The sequence below is a fragment of the Stenella coeruleoalba genome (genome assembly GCF_951394435.1).
Source record: "Stenella coeruleoalba genome assembly, chromosome: 14".
NCBI lineage: Eukaryota > Metazoa > Chordata > Mammalia > Artiodactyla > Delphinidae > Stenella > Stenella coeruleoalba.
In genome coordinates, this window is record NC_137160.1 from 75,880,512 (window position 1) to 75,899,734 (window position 19,223).

Genomic DNA, 19,223 nt, shown 5'->3' on the forward strand with positions numbered 1-19,223 from the left:
CTGAAATTGCTATTCTATCCAATTCTAATCAGCCCCCCTTCCGTCTCTCGTTTTGCTTCCTAATTTAAAGGAAAAGTAATTTCAGATTGAAACCGCTCCCTTCGCCGCCGCCGCCGCCGCCACCGCCGAGTAAGGGACTTTTGTTTTTAGTTTTGTAACTTGAGTGACATCTCATTTTGGTTCAGTGGGGGCGGTCTTAATTATTTAAAGGCAAAGAGAAGGGGCTAAAGGAAGCCAGGAGAGAAAGAGGCCCACTCTCCACTTTCAGTAAAGTTCCCTAAAGAAAGCACTTAACACGAGGCCCAAAGACATTTCAATAAAAATTTATTGAAATTTCAATGATATTTTAAAGAGAGGGGGCAAAAATACAGAAAACCAAAGAACTCATCAACAATTATAACACAAAATATACCTTCATGAATATTTGTCTTTAAACCAGCTCTCAGCACCTGACTTTTGAACTGTGAATATATATCTCTATAGGCACCAATTCAAAACACCATCAACACTGAAGACAGTAAGTAGTCAATTCCACTTTGTTTTGAAGAAATCAGACCAGCAAATACAAAAGAAAAATCATGAAGTCAAACCACAGCCTCCACACTCCCCACCCCACCCGCAAGCAACCTCAGAACCACTCTTAGGGATTTCAGGTGGGGCTGGGAAGCAGCCCCACCGCCCCAAGTTTTGGTAAAATAGGCAATAGCACTTTTCCCCACTTTTGGACATTAAAAAAATTTTTTTTTCTTTGCAGACGACTCTTTTGAAAAGTGTGTCGGTGTCGGTGCAGAAAGTGTGTTTTCTACTTTTAAAAGCGATCCTGTGACCTTGAAATAAAACTGACTATAGGAAAACAAAACCACAAAACCTGACAGCTGCAATCCTATTTACAGAGAGCTATGTACAATGTCAATAAATTAAAGTTTAATTTTTCGAGCATTCATATTCCACCTATTTACAAGAGTTATCAAATAATTACATAAATACTTTGTCTAATAGTCTCGTTTCTTCTTTATTATTTTTTAAAACCTTGTTATTGCATATACAGGAAAGAGAAAGAACTGTCAGAGGGACGACATGAATCCTGCTACAGAGCTTAGATAAAATAAATTCATTTTTGGTGTTTTCCCCACCCCCTTCCCTTTAAATCATCCCCCTTGGGGTTGTCGAGAATCGAGGAAAAGGGTAAGGGGTAATGTCCTTTTCTCTCTAAAAGCAAGCATTCAAAAATAAAACCCACAAATACATTACTGTGGAACATGCAAAAAGAGACCTATAGCTCTTAAAACATCACAAGAATATTAAAAAGACACAGATTTCCTTAATAGAGACTAAACAAGGATGGCAGGGACTTCCCTCCCCAAACAATGCTACCCAGTAATTTATTTAGAACTGATACGCAGGTCACTAGAAAGTTTTTAATCTTCACAAACAGAATCATATTAATGTATCCATTTGTCCCCGGTACTTTTTTTTTCAATTTTATTTGTTTCCACTTGACACGGTGAAGGAAAAAAATATATATATATAAATCTGCACTGGGGGAGCTTTTCAACCCCTCCCCTCCTGGGGCCTGGCTACCTCGATCTTCCCACAGCTTCCAGACCAGCCTCGAAGGAGGTGCTCCGGCCGCCAAGGCATTGACTCCCACCCCCAAGAGCTCAGTGCAACCGACGTTTCTGAGCCAGATCCCGGATGTATAAACCACGCCAAGAAGAAAGGGCTTGTTTCTAGCGCATTCTCTCCAGGGAGTCCGGCACCCCTTCCCAGACAGGGCTTCACAAAGAAGGGCTGACCTCACTGCACGCCCGTGGTTTATTTGACATCCAACAAAGTGCACTGCAGACTGGACTGGACTGGACTGGAATGAAGAGACTTTTCCGGGGAGGGGTTTACGGGGACGCGCTGCGGGACCTGTCGGGCTTGGCTTCCAAGCCGCTGACCAGCCGTTGTATGTTCTGCAGTTCGCTGGTGGCCGCCTCCTTCTCCGGGCAGAGTTTGGGCGACAAGGACACGGAGCTGGAGGAGAGCGTGGAGGAGCGGCTGTTGAGTTCCGAGCCTGAGTCCACGGCCACCGAGGCCGGGCTGGCGGCCAGGGCGGCGGCCTTGCCATCGAGGGGCCCCGGGGCTGCGGCCATGGACGGCAGGGCGGTGGTGAGCAGGCTGCTGCTGTCCGGCACCGGCACGGGGATGGAGTAGGGGCTGTAGCGCAGCCGCGGGCGCATGGTGTTCAGGTTCAGGAACGGGTGGCGGTGCACGGAACTGGAGGCCGCTGCCGAGGAGGCGGCCGCCGCCGCGGCCATGTACGTGTAGGGATAAGGGAACAGGCTTCCGAAAGGCGACATGGCCAGGCCCTGGGCGAGGAAGAGAAGGCAGGGGCAGAAGAGTCAGGGCCCAGGCTCTGCGCAGTGGGGAGGAGCCAACCTCATCCCCCACCCCTCCCCCACCCGTCCCCACCTTGGGTGAGTCCTTCACCTCTCTCCCTGGGGGGTAGAGAGCAGGACACTCAAACTTATGTGTCTAGGTCTAAATCTGAGCTGTGTCAACCTAGGCCAAAGTATTCCCTCCCTGTGCCTCAGCTTTCTTATATGGCAAAACCAGGGAAAAGTTTAGTAATTCGCATACTTCTGGGGGACTTTGTGGGTATGAAATGAGCTGCTGCCTGCAATACACTTCACACAGGGTGCCTGGCCAATAGGACGGTTGGAAATTCTCCCATCAGAGTCAGTTGTTCCACCTGTTAAATGGGGCTACAGACAGTCTACCCCACAAAAGTAGCTGGGTGAAAACCAGAGGGCATAAAATATTGGACATGAATTTTTTTTCATTCTTGTCGCTCCACCCCTCCGTCCTCCTACCCCAGTCTAGAAGTTTAAAAAAAAAAAATCTAGGGAAGATCCTTAAGCAAAAGGAAAACGGGGGTGGGCAGGATGGAGGGGGAAAGAGTAAAGGGTGTTTGCTATGAACCAAGAAATCACATAGCCCCAGATACGCTGGTGTTACAGGTGGAGAGACCGAGTTAAGGTAGGCCCCGGGTGCAGGAATTCACTCAGCTAGCAAGTGGCAGAAGCAGAATAAAAATCCGGGGACCCTGGCCCGGGTTAGTTCTCTCTGACCCACTGCCTTGGATACTATTAGTACCTGTCTGCCCAGGCAGGCCCTCGCCCGCCTATCACCTGCCCACCAATGACAGGAGGGTCTCCAGAAAGGGCTAGCACAGGAGATGGGAGGGATGGAGGAAGGGCAGAAGCCAGCCCTTTTCTCAGTCCCCTCCTCTTTCCAGAGGGGGAGGCCAGGCCTGCCTCTTGGCTCAGGGAAGGGAGATGAATGCGCTCAGACAAAACAAAAGGCAAGGGCATGCAGAAAACCCCATAGAACCTTTTCACCGGGGTTCAGAGCACTTTCAGCAGCCTGAGACTTCTCCCCAGCTGCTGGAGCCCCAACACAGCTGTCTGAGCCATACACAGGCCGCTAAGCCTGCCACAGCCCCAGCCTGTCCTTCTCTGACATTTCCCACGTGTGCACAAGCCATTAACCCTTTGGGGAACAGGCTGGCCTGCAAGGGGTGGGGGGGCAGGAAAACAGCTTCATATTGGAGGTTCAAGAATCAACTCTTCCCCAGGGAGTCACTTCCCTTACCAGGTCATGGTCTCTCCCTCCTCTAAGTCTTGGGGGAGGGTTGGCTGTGAAACATTTAAGAGACATTTCAACTCTGAAGCTAAAATCATAGCCTCTGGAAAAGGCCCTGGAATCTGACTGACTGCCTGGGGTAGAGTCTCAGGTCCACCACCTACCAGCTGTGTGTCCTCGGATAAGTTACTCAACATCTCTGATCTCTGTCCTTTCATCTAGAAGGTGGAGGTGATCATAGGATCACTTAAGTCAGAATAGATCGAGTACTTAGAAGAGCACCCGGCACAAAGTAAGCGCTGTGTAGAGTTATTATCTGTTATTACCATCTAGTTACTCTGCTAGAAATAGCCCTTAACTTAGAAAAAAATTTTTTTAAGTTTTGGTGGGGAGTGTGAGGTTATGATGAATCAATAAGTCTTACACCTAGTAATAATAATGATGATGATAATAATAATTATTATTATTGAAAGCTTCTAGGCAGGGGGACTGGGTGAGTGTCTGGAATCTAAGGACAGGCAAACGAGAGTCAACGAGGGGCCGGAGAGGCGGTTGATAAATACCTGAGAGGCCAGGACGTGCTGCTGGAGGTGGAAGGGCAGGGTGGCCGCGGACGCCCCCGACAGTCCCTGCGCCGCGGCAGCCGAGGCCATGGCCGTAGAATCCAGGCCCGAGACGCCAGTGGAGGCCCCGGACACGGTGGCCAGCAGGGGCCCCATGCCGGCGGCCATGCTGGAGAAGGCACCCCCCATGGCGAACTGGCCGGGGTGCAGGAAGAGCGGGTGCCCGTTGAAGAACTGCTGGCCGGCCAGGCCGGGGGCGAAGCCGAGGCCGGGCAGGGGGCCCTGGCCCAGGTGCGCGGCGGCCGCGTCCGTCTGCACGGTGAGCGGCGCGAAGGCCTCCTTGCCCGGCAGCGCGCGCGCCTCCTCGGCCTTGGGAGGGGCTGCGCCCTCGCGGCCCGGGCTCCGGCGCTCCTCGGCTCCCAGGCCGCGGGTGCTGGACGAGATGGTGGCCGGGCTGTGGCGCGAGTCGGGCGACGCCTTGTCCAGCCGCCCGCTGTCCCGGGGCCGGCCGCCGGGCTCGGCTACGAAGAGGTGCGCCTTGACCGCCGGGCTGCCCTTGTCCCGGCACGGATCCTCCGACGTGGTGGTGGAGATTTTGGCCGCGTCGCAGGCCTCCGGGCCGTGCTCCTCTTTGCTCTCGGCCTCGGCATCGCTCTCACCCTCGCTGGGACACAGATCTGCCATAGGAGGGAAACAAAAGCCAAGCAGAAGGGCGTTAGCTCTGAAACCCGGGCCAGCAGAATTCCAGTTCCCCACTTTGAATCCCAGCTCAGCCACTTCGCAGCTGTGTAACCCCAGGAAGCCCCTTAACCTCTCTGCGCCTCAGTTTTCTCATCTGCAAAGTGGGAGTGATGATACCGCAAATTTTAGTGGAAGGATGCAACAAGCTAGGAACGAATTTCCAGTGTGTAGATAGAGCGGCACCCCTCCGTCCATGGATCCTTCCCCAAATGGGTGGTGAATTTTACTATTTTACACAAGTGAGGACTGAGCTCCTACCAGGTCAGACAAAGCCTTTACTGGCCTTTTCCCCCATTCGATTGCACATTCAGTTTTTAAAAATCAAAACTGACTTACAATAAAACTCACTGCGGGAACACCTTCCAGTTACCCTCTCTTTGTTCCCTGAGTGATTGAGAGCAGCCCCTTCCACAAATTTGTGGATTTCTCTCAGAAGGATTTGTTTGGAGAGAACCCTGACATTTGAATTGGTAGTGGCAGAATTGAACACTCCTCCCCCAACACGCGTGCACACACACACACACACACACTCCACTGAGCCTTCTCTGTTTCTCCTGTCTCTGCAGACAGAGATGGGTGATAAGCGGCCCACTCACTGCCTGAAGACAATCACGGATTCTCTTTTGCTCTCACCACACCCTCTGTGGGTGTCCTACCAGAAAAAAAAAAAAAAAAGAAAAAGGGATCCCGTTTTGTGTTTAAAGCTTGAATGGATTGAAGACATAAAGAACTCTCATTTTATTTCACTTAAAAAACAGGTCTCTTCCTATTGAGAGCATGTGTGTCTTTCCAAATAAATAGTTCTTGCTCTTTAAACACAGGAAACCAACTGGGGATTTGAACAGCTCCTCCTCTCCCACCCCTGCCCTCCCCAACCCGGATTCTCAGTGCTTCATCTTCTCTCACAGGTCCATGGTGGCCCTACCGCTGGATTTCTCTTGGTCACCTTCCCTGTTCCAGGTGGCAGAAAATCCCCTGACTCCTCCCACCCCCAGCCTAACACATTTTAACCTAGAGTTTGAAGATAGAGTGAAAAAAAGTCAGCTGCTGCTTGGTTGGAGGGGTGGGGTGGGGGAGTGTGGGAAAAAGAAAGAGAGAGAGAGGGATGCTCCAGGCGCCCACCCAGAGGGAATACAGGAGCTGGGACCACTCCTTCCTCCCTGCCAACTCAGTGTCTGGGCGAAAGGGGTCTGAGCTCTCAGAGGAACTTAGGGAAGGGGGACACACCTGATCACCCTTTGTGAGATCTGGCTCCTGTTTACAAACTTCTAGAAGGATCTGAAGCTTCGGAGGGGTCAGGTTCCCTGGTGGGCGCCCCCAGCCCCCAACTCTTCAGGCTTCCAAGAGCTGGAGAAATCTGAGAAATCAGAGGTGGCCAGACTTACCTTTGAGGTTGGATGTCCCTACGGTGGAGACGGCCGGAGAGGAGGACTGAGCGAAGCAGCTGAAGGAAGCCTGCTCACTGGAGGACTCGTCGGAGGTGCCGTTCTCCTTTTTGTGTCTGTCGTCGAACACCCTCATGGACTGCAGGGTGAGCTGCTTTCTGTGGCAGAAGCCCACACACACCCAGCGTTACACATCAGAACAGGATTTTCCCCTCGGGCGGCCTCACCCTCTCCAAAGAGGCGCACACACCGCCCAGGGGGACGGGAGGGGGAAAGAAGGCTTTGGGTGTATTTATTCAAGACCAGAGGGATTCATTAGGGAAGGGGTATTGGCTGGGGCAGTGAAATCTTGTTTAAAAGTAAAGAGCAACTTTGGGCCTCACTGGTTCCAGTTCTCACACCTCCCCAGGAGTTACCGATTGCTCCTTTGGGAGCTGCAGGTCCAGGTGATGGCAAGATAATGTCTTCATGAGGGGCAGGACCGTACCTGGTGACCCTGAGCCACTAGATATCAGGTTGGGCCATCTCATGATCATGCATTTGTACCTGGATTTCCCTACCCTCAGAGTTCAACGGGAAGGCAGGAGGGGTTTGAGTCTTTGTTCTTGTGAATTAGACATGAATTATGATGTCATCTTATGAAATAAACCATGATATGAAAAAAAAAAAAGTAAAGAGCAAGACGGGAGATTGGAGCCAGCCAGAGACAGCTGAGCAGCCTGCCTCACAGACTGAGGGGAACAGAGGACTCAAAGCAGTGAACACAAAGGGCGGACCAACTCCGCACGGGTTGCTAAGATTGGGAAGAAGTGGTTATTTCATGGTGCACTTTACTGTAATCGGTTCACCAACACATTAATTGGACTTAAAAAAATCTATTTTGATGTGAGAAATTATTTCTTAATGCCCAGTCCCTCCCCCAGGGGATAGGTTAAAAATTGGGGCTGATTTTCTGGATTTTCGAAATTCTTTGAACGCGGGTGGGGGAGGGGAGAGCTTCTTTTATATACCAGCCAGCTGTCTGCTTAATACAGAATGATACATGTCCCCACAGAAGGAGGGGGCCATAGATGTCTCCAGGGGCTTCAGTTCTGTCTGAGGGTATTTGCCAGACAAGACTGCAAAAATTCCAAGGCATTTTGTGAATGGCTCAGTCCTTTCCTGGGACCTGCCCAGGATGAACTTAAACTAATTAGAAATTAATAGGCATCTGCATATAATCTGTATTCCTGATACTTTTCTTGCAGAGACATCTTTCTATGGGGTGGCCTAGGTAACTTCCTTTAAGGTAACATGGAAGAGGCAGAGAAAGTGGTGTACCGACATCGGTAAGCTCTTGGTCGAGGGGCATCAGACTGTTTTCCACCCTTCCCCCGCCCTTCCCCCACCCTTCTCAAGGTAAGTGTCTGCATTCCACTTCTAACAGTTGAGTGTCGGGACCTAGACAAGCGATCTTCTAAATTATCTGAGAAACAACCGTCTCAGCTCACCTTTTTTCTCTCCTGCCATTTCCAGTGTCCCGGAAACCTTTTGCAAAAGGGTTGTTGTCTATTTTTAACTGAGTTATCTAGAGAAGGAGACACAAGCAAGAAAGAGACACTGGCTTCATTTTCTAGAATGTTCTGGGAGTGTTTCCCCCAACTCATTAATCTACTAGAAATCTGACTTCCAACCACCGGAGGAGAAGTCATTTGGATAGGCCAGGTTGAAGAGAAAGAGAGAGGGGAACACAGAAGAAGTTTGGAGGGGGCCAGGAGGAAAACCAAAGCAAACTGTGTCATGGCTGGCATCTCCCATTGGAGGCCAAACCAGGGATTCCAGGCTGAAATGATCCTGCCTGGGCAGCCAACAGCCTGGGCTTAGAAATGGAAAGGCTGTCAAGGGGCAACCTGTAGATCTAAAAATTATGCTTTCCTTTAGATTTTTTATACAGTGCAATGATCATAAAATATGTTATGGTAGATTTCCTGCCCCCAAACACACGCACAAACATACACACAGCACATCCTCCAACCTTTTCTGTGAATCTAATAAAATCATTTATGGGGTTTCACTACCCTTGTGCTGGAGTGGACTTGATTTTTTTGCTGGGTGTCGGGGGAACGTGTTTCAGGAATTACGATATTGACAATTATAGATTTAGAAGGACCGAATGACCACTGGAAACATTTGTTTTCATTTATATGTCCTGCCACCGCCATTAGGTGGAGAAGGCCCATGGCCGCTTTGATCAAAAATGCTATCTTTTATTATTCCGTTAACAACTTAGATTCACAGCATTCTGGGTCTAGAGGGTGCGTGCATTTTTACACGCTGAGGAAAAATAGTATGGAATCTTTCAAATCCCTTCCCTGCGGTGGGGTCGGGGATGGGGATGATGTATACAGAGTTCGCTAGAGGTGGGAAAAGGGCCCCTTGGACGGATTCTTGTTCTTGGAATAAATCCTGCTTGCACTTCTTGCAGGGAGAGGAGGTCCTGATGTCCTAGTCTCCAGACCAAGGAAGCAGACCTGGAACACCCCCATCAGCGGGCCACAGAGGACCCACCCATAGTGAGAGTGAATTCAAAATGTAGGGCGGCGTCGTCTAGTGAGCTGGCCTGGCACTGAGGTCCAGGGTTCAGAAGTTGAAGGGCAGAGGTCCTCAGGTGCCCCCCACCCCCCTACCCCCCGCCCCCCTTAACTGCCTGCTAACAGCCAAGCTGGCGCCTGGTGAACCCGCAGCAAGACTCACTTTTCTCTGTGTCTCTCTGTGCACACGCCCATGACCTTCGGGCCACCATAGCGTTACATACCAGGTGCTGCCTGCTGTTCCATTTGGGGGTACTCGTAATCCCCGGCCTCAGGCCCAGGGAGAAAAAAACCCTTCAAATGAAGTGGTGACTTTGGTCATCTCATCTCAAAAGCCTCAGACAACTCAATTAGCATGACCCTGTGATCAGAGTAGGTTTTTCCAAACACACACACACACACACACACACACACACACACACACCATAAAAAACACAGCAGCGTAAAAGGTAATAAAAACCAGACCAGCTACTCGGGATTTCTGGCTAGGGGAGAAAATCTGGTCTCTGCTGGGACTCTCCTCCCAAGATCCCGAATGGCTTTTGCCTTCAATTTTAGCTGGTTCCTTTCGAACCTGATTTCTCGACCCTTCTTCCCGAAGGGGAAGAGGATGAACCTTGAAACCAACAGGAGAAAGCCCTGGGTCGGGTGGGGCAGGCAACGGTAAGGACGGGTGGTTACAGGAGCTTCTCACTGGCAAAGTTAGTGTGGCATTTTTTTCCACTCAGCATTGGATTCCTAGCTGGTCAAGTTTTTTTTTTTTTTTTCCTTCTGCCTCTGCAGTGTGCCAGTGCCCCTTCCCCGCAAAACTCCAGTGAAGGTCAAATCACAAAAGAAAAATCAGAGTCCCATCCCAATGCTCTTGTAACTTTCTTATCCTCTCCCCAGAGCAGCTTACAGGGGGGAGGGGAAGTGGGTGTTAATATCACGATTAAAAAGAAAAGCGACTTCGGTTACCTTATCATTCTGGTATGCGGTCACAGCGATGAATTCGGTTTCCGGGAACAAGTACGTCCGAAAAGTACTATAAGGAAGTTTTAAGATGTCATTGGCCCTCACAATGTGGAAGCGAGGCTGGTATTTATGCATGGAGTTCAGTATAGTCTGCAGGGGCCGGAAGAGGAGAGACACACATCACAAGAGGATTTAGTGGGAAGAACAGGACCCTAGGACCCCTGTCAGGCCGACGTCTACCCCACCGAAGGGCACCACGCTTGTACCGAGCCCACCTCCTTGGAGTACCTCTGTGGGAACATTCAGCTCCCCACGTAATCTTCTGGAGAATCCAAATTGCTCCTCAATTTCCAAAGGGTCCTCCCCCACCCTCACCATCTAAGGTTGATTCGTACCTTGAACCCTAGCCTACCTGAGTACCAAAACTATAATTCCCCTGCCACGTTGCTTGATCACTTGGGAAGGCCAAAGTCTTAAAAGATAGAGAAAAACATGCATTTTAATTTACAAAATGATTCAGTCTTTTAAGTGCCCACTAATTGATGAGCCCAATCCACTTAAAGCCCTGAAAGGCTGAACTCTAGAGAGGAATATTTATGTCTTAATCAAATCAAGGGCTTCAAATGCAATTCCTGCCCCCTGAAGATATTTCCGCGCCATTCACGTCTTCCTGGGCCTAATCTTTCTGCTTATTCCTCACTTATCACTCTGTTTATTTTATTGAAATGTTGGGGAGGCGTAGGGGCAGGGGGCAAAAGGTCCTTTGCTTGACTTTTACAAGCAATCTAAGTCTCCTGAAAGTTTCTAGGAACTCCCTCCCTGAATCCATACATATACTCCCAACACACATGCAATTTTTGTACTGGGAACTCTAAGTCTCATTTCCAGTAAACCTGACTTTCACCTAAGCCCAGTTCTTTTTTAGTCCAAGGGAAGAACATCTTTCAAAATCTGTATTCACACCCTCTCACCAACAGAGTCAAGACTTCGAACCTTAAAACTCCCCTAAGCAACAATATGGCTGGTTTCAAAACAGAAGTTTGATATCGTAAAACAAATCCCTTACGAACGTCTACCTTTGACACTGATTTTACGTCTTCACGATTGCTTTTTAACTTCCCTGTCAGGTCAAACAGTTACCGAGACCTGGACTTGCCACAGAACGTGAGCCTCACTTCTTTCAGAATGCCAGGCCTTCCATTATCTGAAGAGAAACACCCTGGAATTCTCTCTCCATCTCTGTTTGCGGATCGAGCAAGTTTGCTATGCTTGGCAACTGAGAGCGAGGGAGAAACTCTTTGATTTTACATGGAAGGTGGAAGCACTGCCTTTGCTAGAGAGAAGAAAGAGAAAATTTTGTCCAAGGGAAGCAGTGAAACTTACAAATCCGTGTTTGTCCGAAATGTTGTTGGTGAGTTTCAGTTTGTGGAAAGTGACAACTTTGGACATCCACTGTTCCCCGGTGGCAGGGCTGTCCGGGTGAATGTACATTCTCTTTGGCATTTCAGGGTCAGCCTTTCCCGCCACCATCCACCGAGAATTGTGAAATTTATACCGACAGTCATCTGCAGCGATAATGTCCATCAACAAAATATATTTGGCTTTTTTATCCAGCCCTGAACACCTTACTTTAAATGGAGGAAACATTCGCCTACGAGGGGAGAGAAGAGAGAGGAAAAAAAGAAAAAAATATCACTCAGTTTCCCGGGTTTGAGCTTCTACCTAAAATATTTAAATCAAATTTAAAACTTTCGATTACATTTGATGAGCTTGTGCCATTCAGAGTAGGGCGACTGGATGCAAAGTTGTTTCCTTCCACAACAGAAGGATTAAATATGCTCAAATGGCTCTATTTTAAATGTCCCAAGATTCAAAACGAATGAATTGTGGCACTGGATTTCTCCACATCATCTAATAATTTCTTTGTACTTTTTGTGGTCTCTTGTATGACTTCATAGATTGCCCTCCTGAGAGGGAAATTCCTGCCTCTGCCTTTTCCTCTGCCTTTTTTTCTGGGTGTCTATTTGTAAACAGTTTGGGTAGGATTTTAGTCAAGTTCAGTCAGTCGAGGTAGAATTTTCCACCACCCATTGATGAGAAAATGTTAAACGTATCAAGAAAAGAAATGTCAAGTTGCACCCCTCCCTGCTGTGGAACAGCAGTCCCGCTGCTGGCGAAATGAAACTGTACTTTGGTGAGTTCTCAAAACGAATTCTGTAGATTGGGGTGGACGCCCAGGCCTGATCACCAGCCTGACTATCGCGCCGCTAACCACATTCTCCCCACTGCTCGGGGCCAGTCCAAAACGGCAAGACTCCACCACCAAATTGCTTTTTACTTTCCAGAGGCGTTGGCATTCTGTACTTTTGACTTAAAAGGGAGCAGAGAGCGGGTCGCTGTGAAACTGCCTGTGTGTCTTCTGGGAGGATTTTATGGCAAACTTTGGCCTCATTTAGCTTGGAAAGACACAGAAAACTAAAGACCTGAAGAGAGGGATTTTCTTTTTATTCCTTCAACTTTATGCCTTGGTAGACTTCGATGCCATTTGAAAAAAAATCAGTGATTTTAAGTGACAGGCACGTATTGGTCAGGCAAGGACCTCTAAACGTTATGTAAAATGTGGTTGATAATATTCACACATGAAACAGCAGTATGGGGCTTCCTACTGGCTCCTTGGGTCTGCAAACATAATCTTAATTAGTCAAAATTGCCTATTGAACTCTCCCTCGATTACAGACACACGAAGCAGTATGGACAAACCCCAAATGCCCTTCGGTTTCTCTCTGACGCTGGCAGGGGCAGGCTCAGGCCCCCTGCAGACCCAGAGGCTAGGCTGGAGGGCAGAAAAGGCAGGGCAGCTCCTTCCAGGCCTCCTGCTACCACACAAACAAAAAGGGCTGTAAGTGTTTCTCTCCGACAGCAAAATGAATCAGACAAAAATACAACATCTACAAAGACACAAGGATGTTCCAGAAAGGTTTGAAACACTCAACTGCCTGCAGTGGGGTGCTTTTCTTTCTTCCTGCAGAGATGTCTGGGCAGCACTGAAAAAATTCTACCTATCCTGTACGGAACCCGGGATGCAGACCCAGGTAGGAAAAACGGCCGGCTGCAGACGCCCAGGTAAGCTGAAATCTCCTACCACAGGGGCAGGGCCCGGGGAGGTCTCTGTACACAGTCCTGGTACACAGTTCCGGGGGAACTGTGTTTGCCTCTAAGCCGGAATAACTGGCAAACCGACCGTTCTGGGAGGCGAGAGAGAAAAGGAGGAAAGAAACCTTCAGTAGTTGGGGGGAGGGGGCCCGCCGCTTGCTTACCTTCCCGACTTGGTAATGACCATCTCCGTGCCCCGCTTGTGGAACTGATCCCAAAGTTCTTTGGCCTCGAGGTGCACCTTGGGGTCATCCTCCACTTCTTCTTCCGGCTCCATGGTCTTCAGAGGCCTCAGATGTGTCTGCGGCCCCAGGGACGAGAAAGGGATGCCGGTCTCGGCCGCCCCCACCAATTGATCCATGATCGGCTTGGCCAGGGCGCCGGGCAGCGAGAGCGCCGCCGCGCCGTTGGGCGGCAGAGTCAGCGCGGGGAAGAAGGGCGGCTGGTGACCCAGCACCGCGCTCATGGCGAAGTCCGGCGCCCGGTGAGGTAGGAACGGATGGTAGGCCATGCTTGTCCCAGGGATGACCGGATCTCTCATGGAGAGGCTCATCCACTCCAGGCGGGGCGCTGGGCTCCAGCCGGGGACGAGTCCGCAGCTGCTGTTCTGTTTTGTTTTTGTTTTTTAACAGCAGCGCATAGTTTGGAGGGGGGGAAAAAAAACGAAAGAACAAAAAAGGGGGGGATCACAACTAAAGCACCTCAAAGTGAGGGGAGGGGGAAGTGTCTTTTCGGGAGGGGAATGCCGCTTTTAAAGAGGGCAAGGCGAGAAATCAGGAGACATAGTCGCTCGGATGACTGTCCTTGTGTCTTGCGTTTTCAAAAAGCCGCTCCTGGAAGTCGGTTGACGAGGCGAGAGGAACGAGCAGGGTCTGGACTCGTGCCGGAGCCCTGCTGCTTGGCTCGAAATAGACACGCCAGCCCTCGGTCCCGGCAGTCCCCCTCCAGCCCCCAGTTCTTTGTTGTAAATGCGAACGGTTCTCCTAGGAGACTTTTTACCTTTTCTTCTCCTTCTTCTTCCCCCGCCCCCCTATCTCTCTGCCTCTCCCTCTGGCTCGCAGGAGGCGTCTGCAGTTGCGCTAGACCGGCTTGAACTGCGAGCGAGAGAGCGGAAAAAGTCTCCCTCCTTTAAAAAAAAAAAACAACAACTCTGATTGAAGCCCTCTTCTACCAGCGCTATCAAAACTTGAACTGCAAACGGGCTTCCGTTCGCCCTCCTCCTCCTTCCTCCGCTCCGAGCCTGGTGTCTGGGTTTCAATCCGAATCTTGGTGTGCTCTTCTCCCGCGCCTCTCTTCCTTGTCCTAAAACGTGAGCGAATTCGCTTCCTAAATCTGCGTCCAGACGCGCAGGGCAGGGAGGATTTAGGGGGGAGGAGGGGAATGAAAAGAAGGGAGAGAGAGAGAGAGGGAGAGAGAGAGAGAGAGAGAGAGGAGAGAGAGACAGAGTGGGAGAGGGAGCGCGAGGAGAGGGAGGGAGCGAGAGAAAGCCAGAGAGAGCTCCTCGCCACCCTCCTCCGCCTCTAGAATTCCCCGGGCGTCTGCTCGGCGGTCTAGAAGGTCGGGCTCTGCTGTGGGCTGCGGAGAGCCGGAGGCCTCTTGATTGGCTCTTTGACGCTTTCGGACCAATTGTGTTGCTGCATAGGCGTGGTTTTCACAGGTCGAGTGCTGGGGGATAGAGCCGAGTTATAAAAAGAAGGTGTCGGAAACTGTAACGTCGCAGCGCCGCATCGGTACTACTGCCTGTCCTGTGAATATGTCAACATGATCAGAGGGAGGGCGGGGAGCCACTGGGGAGCGCGCGCACCGAGTCGCCTCTAGGTGGCTTATCGAGAGATCGCTGCAGCCTCAGAGCTCGCTCGCTCTGGCTCAGCCCACGTCTGAAATGCCCCAGTCATCCAGCCCGGGATAGAGGGAGGAGGCCGGGCAAGGAGCACGGGGGAGGGAGGCGGGAGCGAGCGAGCCGGGCCAGGAAGGCGGAGAGCGCGCCCGGCGCCGGGCAGGGGCGCTCGCCTCTCGCGCGCTCGGCTCGCCTCTGGCCGCCGCGGCCGTTTCTCTCTCCCGCTCACCCTCTTAGCCCGGCCCCGGGCGAGCCGAGCGGACGGCCCAGGCTCCCGCGAGCTGTCCTCCGGCCGCCGGGCGCAACAAAAGCCGACCGCCGGGCGCAACAAAAGCTGACCGCCGCGGAGAGGCGAGCGCCGCCGAGTCTCCAGGCTTGCACACCCTCCAGCCCCACGTGGAGCCAAGCTCCTCCCGGCCGCCACTAAAGGGCTCCCGAGCTCGGGTGTCTCTCGGTGCCGGTCTCCCTGCAGCAGGGCTCAAGGGCTCCCGAGCACACGGATGCGGGCAGATCTCAGCCCGCGCTGGTGGGGGCTCGCGCTCCACCGTGCCCCACCCGAAACTATGCGCGGAGACCCAAACACTCCTAGCACATCTGTACGCGAATACGCGCCGGCCCACTGGGACCCAGCCACCCGCGAAAACAACGTACACGCAAACACTTAGCCTGCGCGGCTGCCCGGGTCTGCGCTCAACTGACTCCGGGAGGCGGACTCGGGCTTTTCTGAAATACATTTACCAGCCCTTTTAGATCTCGTCTTCCATTTGGAATCGGGCTCCCGGTTTTCCACCTGAATGTGTGTGTGAGTGCAGAGGGGAGAGGGGAGTTCTGAACAAAGTGAGCGCAGCGAGGGACTAGGTTCTGGGCCTGTCCCCATCCAGCCGCCTCCCTCCCTTCGGCGGCCGGCTCGGTGAGGAGCTGGTAGGGGGAGGTGCGCCAGCCCTGTATCTTCTCCAGGCATCGCACTTATCTCTCGGTGCCTCAGTTCTTTCTCCACCCGGGGACTTATCTCGCCAGAAGTCGGGGGGTGAATTTGTAAAACAAATCGTGAAACGCCCCCATCCCAGAGGCGAGGTGACCGGCTCCAATTCAGGTAGGGTGGGGGGCCTCAGCAAGGGTGAAGGGGAGGGAGGTAACCGGATCTTAGCTATCAGACCTGTCGCCGAATTGGTAACTGTTACCGCAGGTCCCTGTCCGGGTCAGAGGATTCCCCAGATCCACATTTCCCATTTCTGGGGGCCAATGAGTTGGGCCGTCCCTGCTTGGATGGAGGGAAATCTTGGGGACAATATTCTTTTACCCTTCGTGAGTTGGGAGCTTCCTCCAGTGGAACGAAGGAACGGTTGATTGCGCGGCCTAGGGGGTTAAGAAACCCCAGGCTTGGGATATGTGTGTGTGTGTGTCGACAGCCAGTACCGTCCTCTCTTACATTTTGCCTCGTGTACCCCCTAAGCCCCCAGCTCCCAGACTCCGAAGCGAGAGCAAGTGGGGGGTGAAAATGCAGTTCCGTTGTGGGCCAACCGCGCCGAGATAGGGGCGGAACTTTTGAGGCGACAAGATTTTCCAGCCTCGCATTTTTGACGCACATGGTTAAGAGCGCTTGGCGCCAGCGCTAAGAATTCCCTGAAGTCACCAGAGAGAATAGAGTGGTTCTGCGAACTCCGTCTGGCTCGCCACCTCGCCCCTTTCTTTCCCTTTCGGTCTTTCTCTGGCGTCCTCTCGGCCTCTCTCTGCAGTGGTGGAGCAAGAGGCGGCGGGGGCCAGGGTGTCGGCTCACAACGCCCCCCTCCCGCGTCCCTGGCGGCCCGATCCCGAAGGGTGCGAGAAGCCAGGCCTTCCCCCTTCTTACACCGACCACGGAGGTCACCACTGGGTTTCAAGAATCTCTGGAGGCTGAAACCCGCCCCTCCCCCACACTGCTGGCCGCCAGAGCCCGGGGCCTCACCGCTGCGCTTTCAGGAGCGGCCCCAAACCCCCGGTCTGGTTTTGCCTGCACTCGCCGGCCAATCTCTGCCCCGACGCTCCGACTAGAAGGAAAGTAATTCTGCAGCCACGAGATGACTGACCCACCCCCTAGCTCGGTGCCCCAAGCGTCCAGATGCCCAGGAGAGAGACATTTTACTCGGTCCTCTGCATTCTGGCCTCCCTTAGGTTTGGACGTGGGAGGGGAGCTTGCTGATTCCACTTGTAAATTCTCGACTTGCCTTTGGCCTCAACGGCGGAGGTGGACCTAGCCTTGATTTCAGCCTCTCATACGGCCCTCTCCCTCACGTGCCTATTTTTGCCCGTAGCTCTAACTTAACCCTGAGGTCACCCCAGTTGCCACTCCTGACCCCCACTCCCACTCCAGCGCGCAAGGGAGGAGGGGGGAGAGGAAAGTTTGCGGGGTTCTGAATCGAAAATGTCGACATCTTGCTAATGGTCTGCAAACTTCCGCCAATTATGACTGACCTCCCAGACTCGGCCCCAGGAGGCTCGTATTTTGCAGGGAGGCCGCAGTAACTTGGGATCAAAAGCGGGAAGGTGCGAACTCCTCTTTGTCTCTGCGGGGCCGCCGCGCCCCCCTCCCGGTGGGTGATAAACCCACTCTGGCGCCGGCCGTGCGCTGGCTGATTAATTTGCGAACAAACAAAAGCGGCCTGGTGGCCACCGCATTCGGGTTAAACATTGGCTAGCGCGTTCCGAAGACTTGTGCCAGGCCTGGCGGCCGGGAGAACTCGCAGGCCAGCGCGCCCTGGGCCCGGGCTTTTAGGCTCTAGCCGCGGGCTCTACACGGTCTTTTTTTTTTTTTCTCCACGCAGACCCCCTCGATCTTCTCCCCGCCTCACGTTCAAAAAAAGGCAGACGGGAAACACTGAAGGAGCCTGCCCCTGGGCAGAGCCTGAGAAACGGTGCTTTAAAAGAGCGGGAGAAGGGGGCCAAATTTTGAATCCGAGAGGACGCGCGGAACTTCTGGTGTCCCCCCAGCATTCCTCCATCTTTTGCAAAGAGTATTCACATAATTGTAGGCCTGAATTTTTTTTAATTAACAAAAAAAACCAACACACACCTCTACAAATCTGTGACGTCTGCAGAGTTTAAAGTGAAGTAGTATGAGTGCGGATTTTAAAGTGGAAGGGCAGGAGGAGCCTCAGAATAAATGGCGTATGTGCACGCGCGCGCGCGCGCAACCATGTCACCTATCCTCAGACCAGGCCAAGGATGCGGCAGAGAATGCTTAGTCTTGCCGAAGAATTCCCTGGGAAGCCTCTGCTGATCCCACTTTTCCCTATGACACAGCCTGCCTCAAACTATAAGGGGGCAAATCGACCCTTTTGTGACCGAATGGTGTTTATCTGAAGTTTACAAAAGGAGGGGGGGGCGGTGGAAGGGGAAAGGATGGTGGGTAGGCGGGGTCGTTTACTTTGGCAAGTTTGCTGTAAATATTCTCTTCAGCATGTGTGAGGTCTGGCGAGGGACTATTACACGCTTATTCCCTCTTAAACTTTCACCCACCGTTTGCCGCGGAGCTTTTCTTCGGTCCGAGGTGTCCCTAAACGGGGAACTCTGTTGACATAAGGACATCCAGGGGTTTCTCCGGAGGTCTCAGGCTTAATTAAGAAGTTTACTACGGGAGTCGGTCAAGACGTAAACTTTTTCTGGGGAGGGGCTTTCTGGGTAGAGACGGTTCCTTGTTTTTGCCCAGTGCCCCTCGCTCATGGGATACCAGGCTTTTTTTTTTTTTTTTAATATTGACAAGCGTTGAAACTGACTAGGTGCCCGCTACAGGACTCCCATCCTCCTTTGCGCTCAATTCCCCTAAGCCGGGACCTGATTTTCTTATCGCGGACCTCAGGGAGGCAGCTCCCTTGGGAGTGCCTAGGTTACTGCTCTTGTTTCCTCTCGCAAATCGCCGCTAGCCCCCTCCTCCCCACATTAGCACTCCTCTGCTACCCCAAACCCTGACTCTACCACACGCAGCTCTGAAGCCAAAGGAGGACTTCACAGACCTGGGAGGCTTGACCTTCCTCCTGGAGTTTCGCATCTTCCCTCGGCGCGCCCTGCCCGCCCCCCGCCCCCAACTTGCTTTAAGAGCCTAGTTCTTCTCAGGTCTGGAGGCTTCAGAATCAATCTCTTTGGTCAGTTTCCCCATCTTTCTTCCCTCCGGGGGTAGGCACAATCCTCTTGGTTACATCAGACAGGGCACCCATTTCTGTTTCCCTTCCTTTTTTTTTCTTTTGGCTCTCCTGTCTCTCTGTCTTTCAAGATTCTGTGACTGCAGATCTGTGGTCTTTCCTGTGTTTTCTTTTACTTTCTCTTCCCTGCCTGGCATCTATCCTGTTCTTGGCTTCTATATGTCTCCTCAGTCGCTACCTCCCAGCCTTTACTTCTCTTATTCTTTCTGTTTTTG

General features: G+C 52.0%; 1 protein-coding gene across 2 annotated transcripts; it reads right to left on the minus strand.

Annotated features, from left to right (window-relative positions):
• Positions 1-307: 307 nt before the first annotated feature.
• Positions 308-14,058, minus strand: TBX3 (T-box transcription factor 3). 2 transcript variants are annotated; one of them, XM_079941753.1, is made up of 8 exons: positions 13,161-14,058; positions 11,227-11,494; positions 10,256-10,315; positions 9,847-9,993; positions 7,810-7,886; positions 6,320-6,477; positions 4,194-4,870; positions 308-2,354 (listed from the first exon to the last, which is right to left on the minus strand). In XM_079941753.1, exons 1-8 carry the CDS (start codon positions 13,547-13,549, stop codon positions 1,893-1,895), a joined length of 2,238 nt encoding a protein of 745 aa, XP_079797879.1. In that variant the 5' UTR covers positions 13,550-14,058; the 3' UTR covers positions 308-1,892. The 2 variants fall into 2 exon arrangements, with proteins under 2 accessions (XP_079797879.1, XP_079797880.1); XM_079941754.1 differs by lacking the exon at positions 10,256-10,315.
• Positions 14,059-19,223: the final 5,165 nt, after the last annotated feature.